This window comes from Candoia aspera, chromosome 12 (assembly GCF_035149785.1).
Source record: "Candoia aspera isolate rCanAsp1 chromosome 12, rCanAsp1.hap2, whole genome shotgun sequence".
In the NCBI taxonomy this organism is placed as follows: Eukaryota; Metazoa; Chordata; class Lepidosauria; order Squamata; family Boidae; genus Candoia; species Candoia aspera.
The window spans coordinates 4,782,209-4,806,054 of NC_086164.1; the positions used below are offsets into that span (position 1 = coordinate 4,782,209).

At 45.1% G+C, this 23,846-nt stretch overlaps 1 protein-coding gene across 2 annotated transcripts in view; it reads left to right on the plus strand.

Annotated features, from left to right (window-relative positions):
• The window catches only part of MAMLD1 (mastermind like domain containing 1), an 87,707-nt gene that overhangs the window by 41,972 nt on the left and 21,889 nt on the right, over positions 1-23,846 (plus strand). For both annotated transcript variants that reach the window (XM_063313300.1, XM_063313299.1), the window contains exon 2: positions 4,216-5,826. In XM_063313300.1, the coding sequence (XP_063169370.1) occupies positions 4,216-5,826 (1,611 nt within the window). The remainder of the gene's footprint in view (positions 1-4,215; positions 5,827-23,846) is intronic.

Here is a 23,846-nt window from a genome sequence, read left to right on the forward strand (position 1 = left end):
TTTTTTGGTAGAAGTTATGCAAGGCAGGATGTGAATTAGACTGGAGGAAGTGACACGATCTACAGTCATAATCTTTAGGAGGCATCTATCATTAGCAGTTTTGAAAGCTGCCGACTTACCGCTCCAGTAAAAGGGCATGGGACCGATAGTTCTGCCAGATGCCAGAGACGTTCCGCAGGCTGGCTTTCTTCTCCAGGGCCTATACCCCAGATCCAAACAAGGCTGATGTGATCCTGAAGGACAGGTCTGATCAGGCATCATTTGCTGGTAAAGAAAGAAGGGGACGAAATTGAGGTGGGGGGACCCTTCTTCTTCTAAGATACCTTTAGAGATTTGTGTTGCACAAAACACACTGAGCAATGGAAGGGTTGACTGTACCACAGGGGCCGGTGGTTGAGGTTCTGCATATTGTTTTGGTGGAGTCTGAAGCAGCTGGTGTTTGGCCCAAGTTTGAATGGTGGGTTAAGTGGAGACCTGTGAGAAGTAGAGGTCAGTGGGTTGGGCCAAAGAGCAGACGAGAACATGGCTCTCACCTTCTTGAATGCTTGCACTGTCCAGTTGTTAAATGAACAGACAAAAGCCATCAGCAAACTCTACTGAACCAGGGTACTGCTATTTTGAAAGACAGGTACTTCTTCCTCTATCTCTATCCTCTCAACTTTGTTATATTTGTGACCCAAACAAACAGTGATTCATAGTTAAGCAATGCCCTTTACCCAATTAGTTTCATAAGTGACTTCAGAGGGGGATAAATAGCAAAGATGCAGCACAATCAGAAAGCTGGGTTCTCTAGGTATGAGGTTCTCTAGCCTACCATTGTCCTGGTTTATTTCTTTTATTAGAGAAGTTTAAAGGTTGTTTGTGTGTTTTTCCCTGTGCAGCCTGCATGCAGCACAGTTGTATTTCCCCCTTTTGGCTGGGCTGGGTTCCATACAGAGTCATGATGTGTCTAATCACTGCTTATTAAATAAGCCATGATGGGTTCCCACTTCACAGTATTCCATCAGCCACGGTCTACAAGCTACAAAGTCCGTACATTCGGTTGGGCAGAAATCATTCAGATCATCTGATGACTTAGCACAGTGCGTGAACCCTGACTCTGTCACAACAGAGGAAAGGTGCGGAGTGAAACTCAGGTGTGTGCTTGGCTCTCCACCTAGAAATTAAAATAACAGAATTTAGGAGAAATTTAAAAATCAAGAAATGTATATATTCAGAAGTAGAGCTGTTTTAGATCAGCGTTTCTCAACCTCAGCCGCTTTAAGATGGGTGGACTTGAAGACTCCCAGAATTCCCCAGCCAGCATGCGGCTGAGGTTGAGAAACACTGCGGTTGAGAAATGCTGCTTTAGATTAATTCCCCAAAGTGACTTGAAGCACAAAGATATCACCTGCCTGCAACTCTTCAAAGCAACCTCACCTTTACTGGAGATTGCGTGTTCACTGCTGAGGAGCAGCCACATGATTCTGAGAAAAGACACAGCTGCTTTAAAGAGTTGCAGGCAGGGGCTAGATGTGCCCATCAAAACACCTTTTCTGAATTTTCTCCCAAGTGTTGCAGAGACCTATTTAAAGCAATCATATCCCACCATCCACTCCCCAAATTTCAGCCCTAAAGTTTTTCTGTCCATACGAATAACATATTGGAGAATTTCACTGCTGCAATGAACGATTAATTGTGTTTATTCAAACGCCACCCATAAAAGCCATCTCCAATTGTATGTTCTCTAAATGTGCCAAAACATCACTTCCGTCCCCTCTAACCGGTTTGATCATTGGGGCATAGTAGCCTATAGCTCCTAATGCTTGCTGGGGCACCAAATTTGGGAAGCTAGTATACTCCTTTGCATAAAGAGCAGGTCACATCAGATCTGGCTTCAGATCATACCATCATTCTGGATAAGCAGAGAAGCCTGCATTCTCTGTGAAAGAGAACTCACATGTAGAGCAACAGTGTTTTGGCATAATCTAGTTCGTATTAATTAAGCAAAATGCTGTGGCATACGGGTTGCATGGCAGTAGATCAGAGAACCTCCATGGCTTTCCTCATTTTACATGGCTTTGGCCCTGCTCATTGCCATAATGGCATTGCCCACCCTTGGAAAGCGGGCCTCAGGCTAATTTCCAAACTAGCATTTGGCTGCCTGGCTTTGAAAACTGTTGGTTGAACGTGGCTTTAATTGGCTCATGTAGCTGTTTGAATTATGGGTGTTCCACCTCCCAGGATAAAAATCTTCCCAAGCAGTTTCCAAATAAGAAAACAGTCATAAATAGCAATGCAATAGGTAGTTAGAAGCCCCCACGCACACACGCACACACATTTTGAGGAACCTTCCCACAGCACCGCTGGTGAAAATGGCCCTGTTGAGTGGGAGGGAAGAAGGAGAAGGCATCTGCATTATGGTTGACTTGCTTTCTTCCCTCCCCCTTTAGATATCCTTCCCACAGAGCAGTTGGTAGTAAAATGGCACATCTTGTACTAATGTAGCTCAACAATCAAATCTTTGGTCTTGACGGCAGATTCAGGCTGGCGCACCAAGAAGCTACAGGCACGCTTTGGCCAGTTAAAGCCTTGGTGACCCAGCAGAATGCATAGCCTATCACCAAACTAATTGCATTTGGGGCATCAAATCTTTCAAGCTATCTAAAGCTGAATGAGGCTAGGATAACGAACATGGAAGATTTGTAAAGCAAGGTTAATTATGTCTTGCATGCTGTAAGGAGGCCCTTTATATTTTCCATAATTAATGTACATCAAACTTTTCTTTAACAGCTGGGTTTATCTGAAGCTGAAAGTGATAAGGAAAATCCTGTAAATGTTTTAAAGCGCTACGTAACTTATACAAATAGAGGAGTTTTCTTAATTATCTCTTTAGTGCCCTCTTGAATAATCTGAAGAATAGTCAATGAATGCTGATTGTAGAGAGTCAGCCTCCTCCTCCTCTCCCTTGCAAAGAAGCTGCAACTCCCTTTGACCATGTTGGCAGGAACTCAGAGCTGCAATCTACATGGCTCCATGTAGGGGAAAATCATTTTAGATCATTTCCAAACGCCAAATCAAGATGCTATGTTTGATGGTCTAATCTGATCTAATCCCATTGGCCATGCAGCTCATAGTCATTGAAAAGGAGGAACCAACAATAATTAAACGGGGGGCGGGGGAATGGGCAGGTTCTCTCAAGCAACCCCTGGAGATCTGTTCTTCTATTTATTTAAAGTTATCTTTCGACACAGCAGGAAATGTGACGTTTGGTCATATTCCCATTTCTGGATCCCCAAATTACTTGGTTATTGAGGGTCATATAGATGTAGACACTAACGTAGAACGTGTGTGTGAGCATGTCTTCAAAAGAGACAGTCATTCACGCTGTCATAGATTTAGTTCTCAGTGGCTTTCTCTCCTTTTTAAAACTGCTCTGGCTTGGGGGCCGTCTGAAGTATCTGTGGTTAGGTAGAGTCTGTTTAGATCACTCAGGCTGCATTGTTTTGCTTGGATCAGAAGGTATGTGGATTATTCAAATGCTCTGCCTGTAAGGAATGTGAAATTGTTGATTTGTCTCAGTAGGAACTTAATACCCTTTGTTAGCTGTGCTTTGCCAGCTTTGGGCCACGTTTCTGTACAAGCCTTCAATTGTTTGGATGAAAAATTAATTTCTACAGAGAAGAGGCTGGTATGTTCTCTAGGAGCCGACAGCATTCTTCCCTGGTGGAAACGGTCTTTTGTAAAATATATTCATAAAACCGGAAATGATCATTTGTCCTACACATGGCGATAAACGGATTAAGGTCTCTCCAACGGGGATAGCCCTCTGGAATGGAGGAAAGAAGCAAGATTAAACAGGCAGTAGATGTGAGGAAATGCTCCTGCAGGTTTTGGACCTGGTTTCCATAGTATGCTAAACCGTGGTTTGTTTGTTACAGTGGAGAAGCGTAACACACTAAATCCAAGGTGCGGAAGCCACATTATGGCTTGGCGAGATATGTGAAGTCAGGCTTTGGCTTTTGCGCAGTGAGGTTGAAGGCGGGATGCAATTAAGATCTGCTTCGGAAGCATTTGAGAAGAGATTGGAACCAGTTTAACCAGGGTTTAGCCTAACCAACCCTTTGCTTTTGGCGTAGGCCTGACTGTCTGTCTCCAACTCTTGCTGCTTCTGCTGCTTTGCCTTTGGAAGTCCAGAGTTTCTGGTCTGCTTAATAAAACCCATTTATCTTGCAGTTACAGGGATCCATTAAGAGGAAAGTGGAAGATGACGGTTCGCCGGCACCCAATGCCATGCCTGATGTCATCTTCCCAAGTGAGAGTAAGAGACTTTGTCTTGATGACGTCACTCTTTCCATGGGTCCTGGGACCAATCCTGTTTCGTGTCCCGATATGCAAAGCTCTCCATTCTCAGCCAATCATGGAACCTCCTCTATGTCTGGACATGGAATGCTGCTTGAAAATAACCACATGAATGGGAGTGGCATTGGGTCTCCATTTTCTGTACCTCCTAATGCTGAAGTTGGGCAGAAGGGGCCCCTCGGGGGACATTATAGTGAAAAAGGGAGCCACATGCATGCTGTGGACCAGGAACTACAAGATTTGTTGGAAGAGCTGACCAAGATGCCTGATCCCTCTCCAAATGAGTTGGACCTTGAAAAAATCTTAGGGAGCAAACCTGAAGAACCCATCGGGAACCTTGCCCACCCACCAGCAGCCATGAACAGCACTCCCAAGTCCTCTCCTCAGGCTACACCCTTGGACAACCATCTACCCAACAAAGACTTTTCTCCTGGATGCAACCCAAGTGGTGGGTCCCCGCAGATGAGGCCACCATCGACTGGAGCAAGCTACTCAGTTCCATCTCAGAACAAGGCTGTTGCTTCACCTATTTCTTCTGCCACACCCAACAAGGGCCAGGCTCAGGCCATCCACATGCCTGGGACTAATTGGCATGCCCAGCAATTGAAGCACTTAGCCAGCAAGCAAGCCCCAACCTCCAAGCCCCAAGCCCCAAGCTGGCCAACCATATCTTCTCAAGGTCTTTCTCCTCCTTACAGGCAAGGGTCTTCTCCGCACCACCAGCCATTCAGTCCCCAAAATGTCATGGTCTCCAGCATGAGTTCTAATGGCCTGCCAGGAAGCAACATTCAGAGTCCACAAAACTCCCTGCTTTCAAGCATCACGTCCAACAGTAATCCACCTGGAGGTCTCTCTCCTCCTTTTGGGCCAGAGAAGCTTTCCAGTCCAGTCCTCAACCAGCAATCTTTCAGCCCTCCAAACTCCATCCTCCCCAACATTTCAGCCAACAGCATTAAGAGTTCTCCAAACCCTTTGGGGCCTCCGAATACTGGACCTTCACCGTACAGGCCAGAGAAACTTTCCAGCCCAGCTTTGCACCAACAACCTTTTAGCCCTCAAAGTACCTTGATTCCCAACACCACACCTACCAGCAACCCAACCAACATGCAAAGTTCACTCTACAAACCGATGTCATCCACACAGTCCAAGAATATGAACATAATCATGACACAGTCCTCCAACAGCGTGCAACCGGGGTTGGGGAGTGACGGGCCTGTTGCCCAAGACCAGTTTTCATTCAGCAACACCAAGCCACTCTCCCATTTCAATTCAGAGCCCACCCCTGCCCAGAAGATGTCACCGATGGCTTCAAACCCGGGGCAGCAGTCCCTCATGCATTATCTGCAGCAACAAGCTGCAACTTCTCCACAATCCCAACAAGTCAACAACAACCAGCTTCTTCAGCAGCAGCTGCGGCAATTGATGCAGCCTTCTCGGATGCAGCGGCACGTCCAGCCATCTCCACTGTCATCGCAAGTGCGGCAGGTAAGCCCACAGAGGTGGCCTTTGTTCTTTAGCCCGTGCCCCTGGGTCCCTCCCTCCTTGTTAGGGCCTTTGTCAATCTCTTTTACGAGGGGTGCATCAGCAGAACCCCCAGGATTGCATACAAGCCTTGCAAATCCTTGGAACTGAAGCCACCGTGCCCCTACTTATGTCCATCATAAAACTGACTTTTTTGACCCTCGCCCCTGCGGACACCCCTGCCTGGCTCTGATTCCTTTCAGGGGCCTGGTCCTGCCTCCCTTTTAGAATACTCCCCGACACGCTCTTCACAGGTCAGTGGTGGCCCTCAGCAGGAAAATGTTGAGCCTTCCTGATTTATATAGGTGTGTATCTATTTATTTATGAATAAATGAAGTTCATAGGCCTCCTCAATCTGATATGGCTCCGGGCAGCTTAAAAAATACAAATAGAAAATAAATACTATAAAATACAGAAATCATCAGAAGGTGTCCCTAAGAAACATTTAAAAACTAGAACACCCTACGAGAAGACCGTCACCTACTCGCCAAGGTTACTGGAGAGAGGACCAGTTCTATCTTAAGGGCACATTTGATAAAGACCGGGGGGGGGGGGCATATGACTCTCAGGAGGAACGGTGCCCCAGAGAGCGGGCACCATGATAGAAATACGTGTGTCCTGATGCGACAGTTGCTGGAAGAGCAGACATTTGCACCTTCTTGGGGTCAGACTGCAAGAGGCTGAAGAGCTGAATAAAGCAGATCCTGGTTTGGTTGATAACTTTAAAGCGTTCACTGAATTTGTAGCCATTTTGGATTTTAATTTGTGGTTGGTTGGCTCAGTCTGCTGCTTGGCTGTCTGCCAATGTCTGTGACAACCTTTGAGTACAAGAAGACCATGATTATCTCTCCATGTGCTTGTGCTTACTCACATACAGTAAACCACATAGGTTGTATTTACCTAGAAGGAAGACTAAGGCCTCCCCCCCGATAAATTACGTTTAAAATGGGACAGCTGTCTTAGGATCACTGAGCGTATGATAAAGAGGTAGATTTCTTTTTTTCTGTCTCCTTTTCCTTTTGGGAAGGTTAACATTTTTTTTTAAAAAGGCATTGGACAAACTTTTTTTCCCAGCCTTGCACAGATAAAGACAACTTCTTTTTATACAGGTAGTCCTTGACTTACAACGATCCATTTAGCGACCATTCAAAGTTACAACAGCACTGGAAAAAGTGACTTGCGACCAGTCCTCGCACTTGCGACCAGAAATTCCACTGCCAGTTGTGGTCGTAAGTCAAGGACTACCTATACTTAAGTTATAAGCTTTGGGGTGGGTTTTGGAGGGGAGGGAAAGGCACCTGGCGAATATCGGCTGTTAGCCTATTTTTATTTTATGTGTCCTTTTGGTTCCTTTCGGTTAAGCTGCTCAAGGAGCTATCCAGGAATAGTTAAGTGTGCTTAAGAGAAAATTCTAAAGGTAGCAGTATGTACCTGTTTACAGAATACTCTATCCCAAGACCACACGTTGTCTTAGCTTGGCAGGCTTGGGATGGATGGATGGATGGATGGATGGATGGATGGATGGATGGATGGATGACGTGCCATCAAGTCACTGTTGACTCTTAGCAGCCACGTAGATGGATTTTCTCTGCAATGATCTGTCCCCAGTCTGGTCCTTCAATTCTTCCAATGGTGCACCCATCACCATTACAACTGAGTCCATCCTCCTCCTCTTTCCTTCCACCTTTCCCAGCATTAGAGCCTTCTCCAGACAGCTGGGTCTTCACATAATGTGTCCTAAGTATAACTTGAGCCTGGTTGTTTGTGCCTCAAGTGAGAACTCTGGCTTATATTGCTGTATGATCCATTTGTTGCCTGTGTGTGAAAAGCATTTTTCAGGTGTGGCTGGGTTGTATCCTCTCCAAAGAAAGGAAGATAATTTGGACCATCTGAACCAGTGGGGTTTAATTAAAACCATTATTGTTATCTTGCCATATTTTGTGGAGGGCCGTTTCTGTTGGTTTTTGACCTACTGCTTGCCACCTAGAATTGCAGTTAGCGAGACGGACAGCCATATAAATTGATAAATAGAAAAGTTGTCCCCGATAGGGCCAGAACCGGGAGTATTGGTTTAAGACAGCATCCTGATTCATACTGTATATCAGCAAGTTATGGTTTGCTTAACCATGGTTTACTGAATGAACCATTATGGCTGGGCCCATGCAGTGTGCTAAGTCAAAGCGGCCAGGTGGCAGCTTAATGCTATGTGAAACCAGTTGCTGTTGTGGGAGAGGCCCTAGGAAAATATTCAGCCTTGGTTTCCATGAACGGCATCAGGAGCCAACCTATAGGGATTACCATGTATCCTGAGATTAAAACCTGGCTGTTGGACTCGCAACAGCCTGAGCAACCACTGACCGGTGAGCTGCAGTTGCAAAAACCAACTGAAGTTGGAACAAGCAGCTGCTGAGCTGCTCCTGCCGGATGCCACATTCCTCCCCTCTGCTGGGATCTGGTTACCCGCTGAATAATAAAGCAAAGGATTGCCTGAGGCAAGTTCACTCCTGGGAACTCAATGGCAAGCAAGTGATTACAGTGGAGAGTCGCTGCTGGGGATAGGTTTGTGAGAAAGACATGAGTGTTGGGTGTAAGGCAGGCACCTGTATTATTGAGGGAGCAAAGCATCGGAGAGTATTTATTTACGTACTTATTTATTTGATCGCATTTGTGTAGCCACCCATCTCACACAGTGACCCTGGGGGGCGTACGTAATAATCAGAAGCATAAAACCATTAAGAGCCTCGTGTGGCGCAGAGTGGCAGGCGGCAGTATTGCAACCGAAACTCTCCCCACGACCCGAGTTCGATCCCAGCAGAAGCTGGATTCTCTCTTGGGCGGCTGGCTCAGGTCGACTCAGCCTTCCATGGGCGGCCGGCTCAGGTCGACTCAGCCTTCCATCCTTTCGAGGTCGGTAAAAGGAGCACCCAGCTTGCTGAGGAAGGGGACGGCTGGGGAAGGCAATGGCAAACCACCCCGCTCTATAGTCTGCCAAGAAAGCATCATGAAAGCAGCATCCCCCCAAAGGGTCAGATGTGACTCGACGCTTGCCCAGGGGACCTTTCACCTCACCAAAACCATTAAAGCAACCATAAAAATAAAAACAAGATGAAAACAAATAAAAAAACCAAATGGCAGGAAAAAATTCCGAGTGGACATTCCATTAACGATTGTATAACCATCTAACAGGCTCCATTCTACGGTGGGATCCCCAAGCTACTTGACAAAGCCACGTTTTAAGGGCCGTCCTGAAGGCCAAGAGGGTTGGGGCCAACCTCGGGAAGTGATGTGAAGTATAATGTCTTGTCCGTTTCCAAAATCAATATGTACTGGCACAGCAGAGGCGTCTCCTTCCCAGCAGACAGCAGGGTTTCCCTGCCGTCCTCCTGATGTTGCAAGGGCTGCAATTCCCACATCTGGGAAGTATGGGACTTGTTCTAGCACATCAGAACTGTGCTCGGTTGAGGAAGGCTGGGTCGATGAAGTTGGCCCTGAGTTGGCTTTACCATGCATGTACAGCAGCCTTATTGCTGAATAATCCTAGGCAGCTGCTTTACGCACTGTGCTGTTCCCGGAAGCTTGGCTTACCAACCATCATTGCAGGCTAAGCCAGACCTAAACAAACTGTACAACAGTTAAAGGCTATATGTGGCCTCCAGCTGTCACACTTACCTGGTACACCTTGAAGAATGGGTCTTCAGCCACTTTAGCCCGTCTCAGGCACAGAAGATGGCAGCAGGTGACCTCTTCGGAAATTCGCCCATGACTCTTATGGCCCTTCTTCTCAACTGGCTGGGCTCCCCTATCACCTTTTTGCAAAACAGACCAGGCCCCATTCAAACCAAAGTTGCAGGCCATGATTTCTTAGTTAAGCTGAGCTGATATTTCAGGAAGAGGGAGAGAACACACTGTGTCAGGAGCTGTAGAGCAGTGTTTCTCAACCTCAGCCACTTTAAGCTGTGTGGACTTCAACTCCCAGAAGTCCCCAGCCAGCACCCATCCACACATCTTAAAGTGGCTGAGGTTGAGAAACGCTGCTGCAGAGAAAGGGAAAATCCAAGCTAGGATGCTCAAGGCACAGACAGGAGGATTTATGGGTGTGGTTTTGCTTTGGGGAATAAAGATCCCATTTATTTCCTTTTGGCAATTTCCTCTATTTGCATTGGTTACTCCACTGCAGGTGCAGGGATCTTCTCTATGAACAATAAAAACCCAAGTCTATCGTGATGATAAATATGATCACAGAGAATATCCACATTTTCAAATCAGTTCAGTAAGCTTGCGATGCCTGACTGGCTTTTACTGGGGAAGACTTATAACATTAATTATGTCGTAGATGACAGCCCTGCTCTGGATTTTATATCGTTGGTTAAGCCATCTCTGAATAACAAGCAAGTAGAGGATCAGGGCAGTTCTTTTTAAGAGCTTTAATGGCTTTTATCACAAACGGGGATTCCAAGAAGGAATCCTAAAGCTAACTGTAGAAAGAAAAGTAGATTATCACCATTCTGGTGTTATCAAGTTCTTGTTCCTATGGCACAGGATCTGTTTCTTACAAGTGAAGATTGGAAACATCAGTTGATTAATTGCAGGGGAGTAATGAACTAATTATTCATATGTTGACACGGGTTTTTATTTTTTATTTTATTTTTTTAAGAAAAAGAAGAGGCCTCTTGAGAGAGCTTCATAAAAAAACACAACCCTTGATTTAATCAAGAGGCTGTAGGGAATTATCCATAAATCAGAACTATCTGATTTTGCCTCGTCTTCAGAAAGTTAAGCAGGGTTGAGTGTGGTTATTACCTGGATGGGAGATGAGCAGGAAATCTCAACCTCTTTCATATTATTGGCAAGAAAACTATGCATGTGTCCACAAAATCATTAGGAATCAAGCTCGGCTTGAAAGAGGCTTTACCTGTACTTTAAATACCCCAAAAATGCCTTTGATATGAATTCATGCAGTTAACTAGCAAGACAGGAGTTTCTTTAGATGTTGTATCAAATGTCTTCATTGCTGGGTTTACATTTCTTCTGTCATTTCACAAGTCTTTGAAACCGATCAAAGAAGGAATTTCTTCAGCGTGGCACCTTACAAATGCATTGAAGTTAAGATGTGATACCCTCTGGACAGAAAGGCAGAATATAAATAGAATAACTTTTACAACCTGAGAAACTCTGGAAGTTCAGAAGCAAGACACCTGAAGGAAACTGAGTTGGGAAAATCTTTTTATTGAATGAAAAACATTCAACGGTGGAATTCCCTGCCATCAGAGGCGATCATTGAATTATAGGCAGCATATCTTAAATACCAGCAAAAGTTTGCAGGTTTCTTAAATGGATGCCGGACTAGATAGCGTGATCTTCTTCAGGGGTGTCCATAGGTCACAAAATGGGAGCCAGGATGGGAGCCACAATGGTGTGATTGAAGCTTGGCCTGTTTTTTACATGTGCTACGTGTGCAACACATAAAAAACAGAAAGAGCTTTGATCACACTGTTGTCCTCATCCTGACTTTTTTTGATCATGCCTTGCAGATCCCCCAATCTTCTTTGATTCTCTGATGCCAAAATGTCACCCCAGCATTTCTAAGAATGTGCAAGATTGATTGTACCAATTGAAAGGATCTCTTGCAAGGTCTTGAGGATGGCAGGAGAAATTAATGGGGCTGCCCACATGAAGAGGGACTGATCCAAAGCATGGTAGGCTAGTTTGAAGTGATTGGATTGAGAGACACCTTTCATTCCAGGCAGTAAATTTCATTGTGACAAATAAATTCCTGAGAATGCTTTGAGGGTTTTGGGTTCCCTGTATGTTCCCATTTACTGGGTAACTTCAGTGGATAAAAAGCTCACAAGGAAAAAAATAGATATAATACAGGACATGATGAGAAGAAAATTAAGGAGGAACAACCTTTTTTAGAATCCTAAAGATCCCTTGCAGTACGAACCAAAGGCTGTGGAAGTGAGTTTGCGGAAGCTCCTACAAGCTTTGTAATGGTATGTGGGAATGACCTTGAGAGACCCAACAAAGAGATGCTGCCTAGGGAATGGGCAGATAAGAGGGAGCATAGCCCACAGCTGCATAGTGGGAGGAGCAAGAGGCTCAGGAGGGACCCTCCCTAAGATCTCAGCCTGTAAAAGTGACTGCTCAGACTTGCAAAATTCTGTTAATGTAGCTTTACAGTAAAGTAGAATTAGCTTATCTGGCCGTGTTTCCTGTCTGGTCTACCTGGTAAGGCTGACAGCTTTCTACATTGTGGCCCATTCCATGTGTTAGAATAAGGAGGATCACAGGTGTACATTCTGGATCAATGGAGTCATTCAGAAGAAGAATGTGGTTTTGTAATTTACATTACAGGTTAGGCTATCTGATTACTAGCAAGGAGCTCATCATAGGACAGCTAATGATTAGTCAGGCACTTGACAAAAGAAATTAGTGCTCCTGATGAGCCAGGAAGTTGTCTTTTAATCTCCTGGAATCTCTCGCTATCCTTCGGAAAGTGGGCTCCCCACAAGCCAGCAGGGAAAAATGCACATTTAAATTTAAATTTGGAGAGGGTAGAGGAGGAGGAAAGAGCAGCAGGACGATTCAGCAGCATCAAGGATTCAGCAGCATCAAGGAGTCCGTTGCTTTCTTTGGGAAATCTGATTGGTGACAGTGCACTGTGTTCACATTTCCAAATCTAATCATAAAACAAATATTCCAAATGTGCCATCCATCTCCAGCATTCACTCTCACCCAGAGGTGGTAGCTGCTGCTGTTACTTTCACAGTACTACTACTACTACTACTACTACTACTACGGTGGCCATCCTCTTGAGTTCCCAGGATTAAATGAATCAGAAGCACATTGTTATATTAACCTTTCTTATTTTTTTATTCTCACCTACTCTGTGTGTGTGTGTGTCTCCCTCCGGCCTTCTCTTAATGGCAGTGGACTATGTTCCTTATCCCCTTATTCTCAAGGCAATCCCGTGAGGCAGGATAAATTGAAAGGTTGTGGGTGACTTTCATGCCAAAGTGGGTATTTGTTCCTATGTTTCCTTGGTTCTAGATCAAGTTTCCAACCTAGCTTTCCCAATTTTATGCTCCTCAGTTGTGTGGTCTTCACCTTTCACGGTGTTCTCGTGCTGGTTGTGAGTTTGCGGAGCTGACTTTCAACATCTCTAGAAGACACTACACTCTTACACTTGCACTCGTGGGGCAAAAGTTTTAGATCCTCTATGGAACTTCCCAAGTATGATGCTCTCTAGATGGCCTCCATATTGGTTGAAAGGGGTGGGAGTCGTAGTCTGCCAGAACCAGAAAGGATCAGGTCAAGGTGGGGAAGTCTGCCTTATTGGAGCTTGAATGAGTGCCGAATGAGAACAAATTTGCTATCAAAAGGCTCTTTTGAGACATTATCAGAATAACTCAGGACACCCTTTCTCTGTGGCTTTTTCTGAAGGAGCAGCCCGGTGTTATCTTTGGTGGGCTTCAAATTGCCCCTTCCCTTGTGCACATGCATTTTGCAAAAGTGAGTCAGATTGCCTTCTTTGTCTCCCACTCAGCCACTCATCCCTCATCCTGGAGCCAGGCAAGTATTATGGAGAGAAAAGAATGTGGACAATAGCCAGGAAGAGCAAAGAACAATCAGCATAAAGTGGGATTTTGTAGCAGGTCCAGGAACACGGAGGGGGGAGCAGCTGCTGGAGGTGGACCATGGGGAGATGGTGCGCGGGTGCGTTCTTTATGCGGCTTTTGAAACACATTGTAGAGACATGAGTTTGCATTCCAAAGAGTAACCTTCTTGGGCCAATGTGTGTTTTCATTCCAGCCACTCCTATCTTAGATCTGTCTGCAGCTCAGCCAGACAGTTTGTCAAATCCCTCTTTCCTGGGACAATTGGGAGATCAGATCTTGCCTAATCTTTCTTCATCTGATGCTCCAAGCCTTTATTGTTGAACATTGACAAGTATTGATTGGGGCAGGGCGGGTTGCTTTCAGGTTGTTGGAAACCTGGGCCCTGGAAAATGCATTCTGCTAAAGCAGCCATTTGAGTGGGAAGGTATTCAGAGGGCCTAAGGTGATAGAAGAGGTGAAAATAGTCTGCAGAGAACCTACTCAGAGAATCAGGAGTTTACTAGACAGCTACTTTGAACCACGGCGTGTTAACCTCTTCGAGGGCCTGGTGCACTCCATGCCTTGTTCTTTTTTAATTTATTTACATTCTTTCCATTTTTTAAAAAAGGGAAGCTAGGAAAGTGCCATCTTCAAACAAAGTCTCTGTTTCCAAGAATACCTCTGGCTGAAACTCAGACCCCCAGAGACATTCTTAGAAAATCAAATTGGAAGGTGGTTACAAACCAAGGCTTAGATTGGAAGGGTGTCCCAGGGGAGAGGAGGAGCAGGGGAAGAAAAAGAGAAATAGAGATGACAGAACAGCCTCTTGGAAAAAGAAAAAGTGGCGGGGAGCAGGTGCACCACTTTGTCTTCTAGGAAATGGGTATTTTGAGAGAGGCCAGGCTCGTGATGTAAGAGGGTCCATAACGTGCCCTCAAAATTCCAGAAGAGGTCGTGAAACTGTGGTGTGGTTCTTCTTGAAGCCAAGTGGTGAACATTAGTCACTCTGGAGTCTAGAAGTCAGGTTGCAAATCCTTTCCTATCCACATTCCAATAAAACTGCTCCTCTGTGTAACAAACGAGTAGAGGTTGTGTTGAGGGGTTAAACTGTTGTCCATGTATTCGCTGGCCAATGACATTCCACAGGTCTAGTTTATTATCTGGGTTAACTTTTGTAGGATGTCCTAAGGTCTAGGAAGAGAGAGAGAGAAGGAACTGGGTGTATTTTGTCTTGAGGAAAGACGACCATGGGGGGGATATAGGAAATCAATACCCCAAGGAAAGTGAAGAACAATTTTCTTTTCTTCCAAAATGCAGGGGGAAAAGCATCTAAATTTCAAGAAAGCAAGTTCTGATTGAATGCTTTAAAAAAAAAAAACCCTTCCTAAGAGGAAGAGCAAGTCAACAATGGAACCAGAATCTCCCCTTTTCTAGATGTGCCCAGGTGGAGGCTGGATGATAGGTCCTTTGTTATCTTTGTTTTACTCTGGGTTCCTGGACTGAGCATGGGGTTAGACTAGATAGCTTAAATGGCCCCTCCCATCCCTCTGAGACATGGAGTGAGGTCTTCTATCTATATAACCTCTCTCCCACATTTTCTTTTAGCAAGATGGGATGGATGCCCTGACCTTTTCTTTACCAACTCCCAAAGGGGGCAGTTAGCCCAAGATGGTGCCCTCCCAGTTCCACATCCAGAATACAAAGGATGGAGCGGCTTTTTCTACTGCATCTGGGGCAGCAAACTAGTTCAAAGGACAACATTCACACTGCACACTCTGCACACACACTGTCCTGACGCTCTGCTGCTGCTCGACCCCCCCTCCCACCCAGTACCCGCCGTCTGCAGCAGCTGTCTTATCCACCTTAATGCCAGGCAAGTTCTGGCGATGAAAATCACAACTCAACTGTTGCCTGGAGGCGCTGACGGGACTGATGTGGGCTAACAAAGTGAGGTTCAACCTAGACAAGACAAAAGTCAATAATTACATGGCTAGAGATGCTGCCTGTTTTAAGACAGGTTAACAAGTTGTGCCTCGCGTTAAACCTGGGGGGCTCTAGGCAACCAGGGAAGGAACTTGTGACCTGGTGTGTTGCATGCACATTGGCCTCTTGTTGCTCCTTCTGTGAATCTGTGAGTCTTTGGGCTTGAAATATTTCCCTTCTTCCATACCCAGAAGCAGGGAGAGGCAAGCCTATCTTGGATTTCAAAGCCTCTTGGTAGCAATAGGGCATTTGCCTTGGAGAAGAATGGGGGGCTACTGAAGCAAAGGCTGGAAGCTCTTCAGCTAATTAAGAACCTTTGGAGTTGAGGAATAAAAGATGTTGGGTGAGGAATTGGAAAGACGGGGAGCAGAAGGTGTGATGTAGGAGCCTGACCTGATTGCAGATGCAAAAAGATTGCATCAAATGGTCATTTCTAGTTGGTTTGTTCAACTGGGACCTGAAAGCTATTGTGCAGACTCACTCAACAGTCATTTCGTCTTTCCTGCCAAATTTCTAACGGACACAGGAGTTATACACTTCTCTCTCCTCCCATTGCGGTCATCCCAACATATTGCTCAGAACACATGCGTTCACATTTGATTACGCACAGTAGCAACATCTTCCAAGGAGCTGGCCTATTTGCCTGTCTGTGTGTCTAGCTAGCCACCTATCGATCTGTGCATCTGTCTCCATGTAACTTCAGTCATTGTGGCTACCCGTAAAGCACATTTTGCAAAAGCAAAAACTAAATGACATGTGACTAATGAAAAGTAGCACCCAGTCTGGTTTCGTTTTCTAGTCTTGAGTTCTTTTAAGTTAGGATTTTTTTTTTTTTGGAAAAAAAAAAATTTCCTTGAAAGGTGAAACTTGTGCATGGCGTAGAGATGGTGAATGAACTCCGCCTTCTCCCACCAGCATGGTTTCTATCAGTAATCTGTACCTAAAGTAAATGTATTTCAGGCTTATTATTCCTATAGCATCATTCATTAACATTTATCTCAGGTCCATTTACAATGCAATTTGAAATGGAAACAGCAGCAAGAAACCATGCAACAAAATAAATAAGAATTAATCACTTGTGTGTCCAGTTGAACAATCAACCCAATTAAGGGGGCTGTCTAGAAAACTAGTGTTTAGAATGTGAGCTCAGTAGAAACACATAGGAGAAGAGAAATCTCCTAATGTCAGTTGGACTTTGAGGGTGGAGGTACACCAGTTAGGAAGAAGCTTTGGCTTTTCGCTTGGTGTCACCTGCTAGAACCTCATTTGAAGCCAGTTTGAACATAACCTTAGATCTTCTAATGAAGGAAAAATGTGTAAGGTTTTGAAGCAGCGGCAGCTTCTGGACTGTCTTCTGGGCAGCCTTTTACCTCCTTAAAGATGCCCTCAAGTCAAGAATGACTCTTGAGGAAGACAGCGAGCAATTTTCTTGGCAGCTTTATGGAAGTGGTTGCCACAGACCTTTTTCTGACTTCCTAGTCTATCCCATGATTTCCTGATGAACTCATATCCAAGTACAAACTTGAGTGATCCTACTTCACTTCTGAGATCCATCAATGCAAGCTTGCTGTTACCATCTGCTAAGGCATGTTTTTGTATCCTGGCCTTTCTCTCAGAAGTTCTGCTCCATGCTCCTGTTTTTCCCCACAACCATCCTGTGAGATAGGTTGGAGTAAGAGAGAGTTACAGAGTCAACCAGGGAATTTTCATGGCTGAGGGTGGACTAGAATCTCTGTCTCCTCACTCTTGATCCAACACCTCAGCCCAGTCTTTTTCAACCTGGGCAACTCTAAAATGTGTGGGCTTCAACCCCCAGAATTCTCTAGCCAGCATGTATGAATTCTGGGGGTTGAAGCCCACACATCTTAAAGTTGCCAAAGTTGAAAAACAGTGCCTTAGCAGCTACACCACCCTGGCTCTTAGTATGTTCATATATAATGTATTGCATTACTTCAGCTGGGGAAAGCTTTAGACTTGTGCTGTAAAATCATGCTCGATTAGCACCACTGGATGGAGTTTTGGATTTGCCTTTTAAAACAGAGTGCTTAGCAAAATGTCCCTCCTTTTCTAATGCTGATTAACCAGATGTCCTTTTTTCCCCATCTTTTGTTGTACAAGGAGCAGGTTACGCAACTCCACCCTGTAAAGCTGATAACTGAAGTTGCCTTCATCCATCAGCCATAGTCGAGGCTGATTTTCACTGTGTGCTTTGCTGAACAGGGTGCCCTGCTTCACACATCTTGCCATATGCCATTGTTTATAAACTACCCTGGCTGGGTTCACCCAGCAACAAAGCCAGAACTTTACAATCCTGATTACGGCTTATTGTGATGTATGAATTCAGTTTGGCCTTGGATAAGGCAAATCCTGTGAAGCATTAGGTCAGCTTAAGATCGGTTGTGTAACTCCTTAGCTGAAAAATCAAATCTGGAGAAGACATTTCAAATGAGCTTGCTTCTTGTGACCTTAGTTGGACATGGTGCGGAGAGCAAATTACAAGACCTTCCCTTCCCCCTCCTGCCGTCCTTGCTCATTTTTTAAAAAAAATGTGCTTGGATGTTCTGTTTTCCAGTGTCGTGTCTTGAAATAACTTTCTTAGGAAAGTGAACTAAATTTCTCTCTGTCTCTCTTTTTGTCTGGGCATTTTGGAGAAATTTTAGTGTGTGGGTGGGGGAAAACAAAGCCGCATTTGTGAGCAGAAACTGGCATTGTTTCTCTGAATGGGGAGGGAAGACTGAATTCCCTTCATTTGGTTCCCTTGTACATCTGCAACTCTGGAAACAGATGATTCACAGTTTGCCTACTAATATAGGGGGAGCAAAACCCTGTGAATTAACAGCCAATCTGGGGTGAAAAATGCACTCTTAGGTGCATAATACCCACTCTGTTGTTTGGGCACCGAAATCACTTTGCTGAAATCAAGAACATTAAATCAAAACCAGGAACACCACATTTGAAACTCTTCACATTGCACCTCTAAATACAAAGGACCTCTGCAAAACATTTTTTTTTAAATAAGGTCCAATAAGGAGAAAGATCAAGTAATTTGTTATTTGAGGTTGACCTCTTTCCTGGGACAAATCTTTGATCTTCCTCAAGAACCAGGTAGCTTTGCTGCAGAATACGGCCTTCCCTGACGTAACAAAGCATTTCTTCCTTTTCTTGATATTGTTCAAAGCAGTGTGTTCAGCCAAAAAAAAAGGATAAATAAAAACATTCTAAGTATTCCTTGCAGTTCTGCAAATGCTTTTGGGTGCTGGTGGTGTTCAAATATGGAAAGCGTTAACAGAATAATTGCATAATAATCGAGTTTTTCTTCTCTCCCCCTCCCCTCTTTCACCAAGCGAGATCCTGTGTCTTCCTCCATTACTCACACTAACTCAGAAATAGTTCAGATCAAAGCAGAAGAGGTACCTAGCTTTGCAATTGACTTGGTTGTTTAGATTCCCCACCGAGCTCATTTAGAGCTGGAATCAAACCATTTCTGCTTATTTTTCTTCTTTGGCTTTTTGGCAAATATGGGCCACCCTCAGCCAGGAAGATCCAAAAGAAGAAAGTTACATTCGGACATAACATTCTGTAAAATTTAACTTCCAAACTCTGCTATAATGAGCAGACAAATCTGCCTGTGGATATTCTGCACCCCAAAATGGCAACTGCCTTGAAATCAGATTTATTTCTGCAGCTGGGGAATAGAATGGATTGTGTCTCAGCAACCCGGAACTCAACAGCAGAGACGAGAGTTTAGCAAGGGGCCCTCTTAAAAACATTTCTATTTGGCAGCTATTTCTTCATTTTTGCTTATACTTTTCATCAACTGTCTCCTCTTGGGGTTTATCCATACTTTTTTTCTACTCATGAATATAGCAAAATCTTTGTGGCAGAGAAATCGCCATGAGTGTTGCAAAAAAGCGTGAGAGTGCTAAAGTAGAAAACTCATTTTACCTTCTCAGAAAAAAGGGGGGGGGCGTCTTAGAAAGTCTGGAAAGCCTTTTGTTCAGAAAACAATGACTCAGTTGGACAATTCAGTGGGTTTAATGTCTGTTTTATTTAGAGATTTACTGCCCTATTTTGTGTAGAATTTGTGCGTGCCAAGGATTATTGATTTTCATTGAAGTGAGCAGGTCTGGTCAGCTAAAGCATGTTAGATTTTACACCCTTTTTATGGACTGCATTGACTAGGATAGATTCTGTATATCCTTAGACAGACTTCTAGCAGACCTTCAAAGCTTTGAGGCAGCTCCCATCCAGAAGCTGCCATTAAATCCTAATTTTAATGTGACAGAGAGGGGGAAATGATTAAATTACACGGAGAGTAATATTAACTCTGCCTTTAATTGATTTTGTGTTGGTGGTTTGTATTTTTAATCAAATTTAGGGTTCCCCCCCCCCCCCCCCCCGGCAAAACTAAATCATGCCCACCGACTTTGGGGAAGATAGCTAAGAGTGGCCCTTGTTTATGGATGATGTTTTAATTTTGCACTGAGTGTTATTGTTTATGTTGTTTTTGACTGTGTTGTGCCCTGCCCAGACACTGCTTGGATTGGGGCAGGCCAGAAATACTGCAAAACAAACACACATACACACACACAGATGTAGATATAGATACACACACATACGCACTTCTGTTCATAATGATGCACCACCGAAGAGCTGAGTTCCTCCTTCTGTTTCCTGTGCACATTAGTGGTACTGAAGAGATTATAATAAAAAAGAGGATCTGAGCATCCAGCCTCAGCCTGGAAGTTCCACTCTCTAATCCCAAAATATGAGTGCATGAAAACACCTGAGTTGGAATCTTAGCTGGTCTGACCCAATATCATCTGCTCTGGCCAGCTGTGGCTATCAATGGTTTGTGTGGGAGATATTCCACAGCTGCTCTCTGCGTTGAACCTAAGACCATGTGCGTGCCATGACGTCCTCGATGGAAGCATTTCATTTGAAATGAGTGGAGGGCTGGTAGGGGACCCTCCCAACATTTCCTAGGCCTTGGCTTCTCTTGACCATGAACGATCTGAATTCCCGAAGAAGCGGCTAGGACTAGGACAAAGCCTATGTTTGATTTTGCTTCATTTGGGCTCAATTAACACAAAGTACAGTTGGTACATTTACACTCCAACCACATGTTTAATCCTTCTTTTTTCATTCTACTGCATTAAAGAGGACCGTTGGGTTAAAACTTTTAGAGTGGCCTCAGGTCTCACCCGTGGCATTTGAGGACCATGGGTGCTCCATGGGGCCCCGAGTTATGCAATGACAAAAAGGCCCTTTGTAGGCACTGGGCAACCCTCTCCTCCAGTAAAAAGGTGGGTGAGGGTGTCCAGATTGCTCCCTTCTGCCCGTTTTCTTGCCAAGTTATCCCCGTTCAGACCTGGGTCACTCCTTTGCAACCACCTGGCCAGTGTCGCAAGCTGAGCTTCGAAAACAAAAATGAGGCGATGATTGAAGTTCAGGCTGGTTGAGATGGGCTCTGTATTTTTAGCCCGGGGGGCTGGGCGCAGAAGAAGCCAGAAGCAGCAAATGACTTATCTTTCTCTGGCGTCGCTTACGGAAATAGACCGTGGCCACCAGAGAGATCGGCCCAGTTGGTTTCCATGCAGCAGGGAGGAGAAGGCAGGAAGACCTTGCTGCCTGCCTTTCAGATCCACTCTCGGACGGGTGAGACAAAAGGCGGTGATTTCCAGCCGCCTCTGCTCGGCTGTGTTTTTTGCTCCAAGAGGGGCGAGAATACAATCGGCTCTGTGTGCGTTTCCCCAGCTAACAATCGTAGCTGGGAAGAGTTCTCTGTCTTGGAACACAAAGTGAGCTGGCAGACGACTCCTTTCCTGAAATCCCGGCCAGGCACCAGACGGCAAAAGGAAAAGAGGCACCAGGCCGCGTTACGTAGACAGAGGGCTTTGGACAAGAGGCTGAGTCGGGCGTTGCTGGGTCACCAGTGTTTGCTTGCAGCTTGCAGTTCAGCTCTCGGCTTTTCTCGCTCTCCCAACCCTTTTCAAAACCTCGGACCATCTGCACTTTCTTCTCTGTTTCTCCCACTAAAAAAAAAACCCAGCCAAGCCTGAGCAACACCAGCAGCAAAAGAAAATGGGCACATTTTTTCAAGCTGCAAAGCATGTCAAAGACTTGTGGTGCTTCTCTGCAGATTTGCGGCCTTTTGATCAGGTGTGCAGAAATTGAGACCATGGGTATGACCCCCCCCCCCAAGTCCTTTCCAAAAATTGTGGCCAAACATGACAGAAGGGGATGATTAGCAGGTAAATACAGGTAGTCCTCAACTTATAGCCACAGTTGGGACCAGAACTTCCATCGCTAAGTGAGGCAGTCACTAAGTGAGTCATGCCAGATTTTGCAATCATTTTTGCCATGGTCCTTAAGCGAATCTGGCTTCCCACATGGATTTTGCTTGTTGGAAGCCCGCTGGGAAGGTCGCAAATGGTGATCACGTGACCCTGGGACACTGCAACCATCATAAATGCATGCTGGTTGCCAAGTGCCTGAATTTAGATTATGTGACCACAAGGCTGCTACGACAGTTGTAAGTGCAAGGACCGGTCATAAGTCACTTTTTTCAGCGCTGTCGTAACTTCAAATGGATGCTAAATGAATGGTCATAAGTCGAGGACTACCTGTAGGGAATAAACATGCCAGAGATATTTAATTAACCTTAGATGTTAATGAAATCAAGGTTTGTTTTCACCCAGGCCCTTCCTACTGTTGAAGTCTGGTTCCTGATCCACTACTAACTATCCAAATAAGGTTTTCTGCCCCAAGGAGCTTGTGCGCTCCTAGTTTAAATGCTGTGGTTCACCTGTTCCTTCCAGCCTTTTCCCTATGATGCCCAGCTTCAGGTTAAGGGGCATTTGAGGAATTGGCGTCTAGGAGCTTCAACGAGGCTAGAATGGGATTCAACAGTCAAAGCTGGTGGCTGCTAACGATTGTAGGCTATTTAATGCACAGTCAAATTTAATCAACAGTATGGGCCATTCTTCAGAACTCTTGGCTGTTATACATGGCCAGAGCTAATTAACTGTCATACAGTGAATCTCAGAATCTTCCATCATGTGCTGGACTTCTGTGGAAGTTTGCAGCACCACTCTTGTTCTTTAAACAAATACGCTCCATCATTCATCTGCCCCGCTACTGTTGGATTTGTCCTTAAGGGACGGTGTCGTACCTACATTACTCTTACCATTACATTGCTCTTATTTGGTGTGTCTCATTTTCACAAGTCCTAGGCAGTTCTCAGGGATGCCGCGTTGGGACCACTGGTTCCGTTGTGAGAAGAGAAGGCTCACAATATTTGCTCCTTGTTTTGAAAGAAGCTGAGCAGGAAGCTGCCCAGATACTGCAGGATTCAGCCTGTCGCAGCATCTGTCCTGCAAAAGTCAAGTCAACCCCTGCAGCTCCCAAAGGGTGCTTTATGTTGATCAGTTGCAAAATGTTTTCCCTCTCTCATCATCTGTCCTCACCCTGGCCGTGTACAACAGCCTGGAGTCCTAGCAGATTAGCCTGTATTTTTTTATTAAAGTTGATCGAGCATTAAACAGCTTTGAATTGTCAGCAGCCAAACCACTGCGCAGGGAAGCCCACTTTTCAAATAAAATCGTTAGCTTGAGTTTGACCTCTGGAGATCTATATGTTAAGAAAGACCCCCAGCGATGGAGAAGAAGGCCTTACCTGTCTACAACGACAGTCCCAGATAGAGTAGAGGAATAAACTGTTTTTGGTGGCTAAACTGTTGGTTGGACTCCGTGGCGCTGCGGGTTAAACCGCTGAGCTGCTGAGCTTGCTGATCGGAAGGTCGGCGGTTCAAATCCGCGTGATGGGGTTTGCTCCCGTTGCTAGTCCCAGCTCCTGCCAACCGAGCAGTTCGAAAACACGCAAATGTGAGTAGATTAATAGGTACTGCTTTGGCGGGCAGGTAACGGCGTTCCGTTCAGTCATGCCGGCCACATGACCATGGAAGTGTCTTCGGACAAATGACGGCTCTTCGGCTTTGAAACGGAGATGAGCACCACCCCCTAGAGTCGGACACGAGTGGACTTAATGTCAAGGGAATCCTTTACCTTTACCTAAACTGTTGGTTCTTATATACAGGAAGTCCTGTGATTCACTGCTGATACCAGTAGCTGGTCAGTGTTTGAAAAAATCATGTTTGAAAGAGCTCCAGAGAGCTGTGAGTCACTGTGGATCAGGAATGGGCAACCTGGTGCCCTCAGATATTACGAACTTCAGCTCTTTTCAGCCAGCATGGACAATGAGAAAGTATTGTGATGGCTGAGATCCAAAATGCCTGGATGACACCAGATGGCTACCTCCTGCTGTAGACATTATTAGAGCTAGTTGGGCCCAGGACATCTGTCTGTTCCTGAGTGTGGCAGGGAAAGAAGAAGAGGTGTAGAA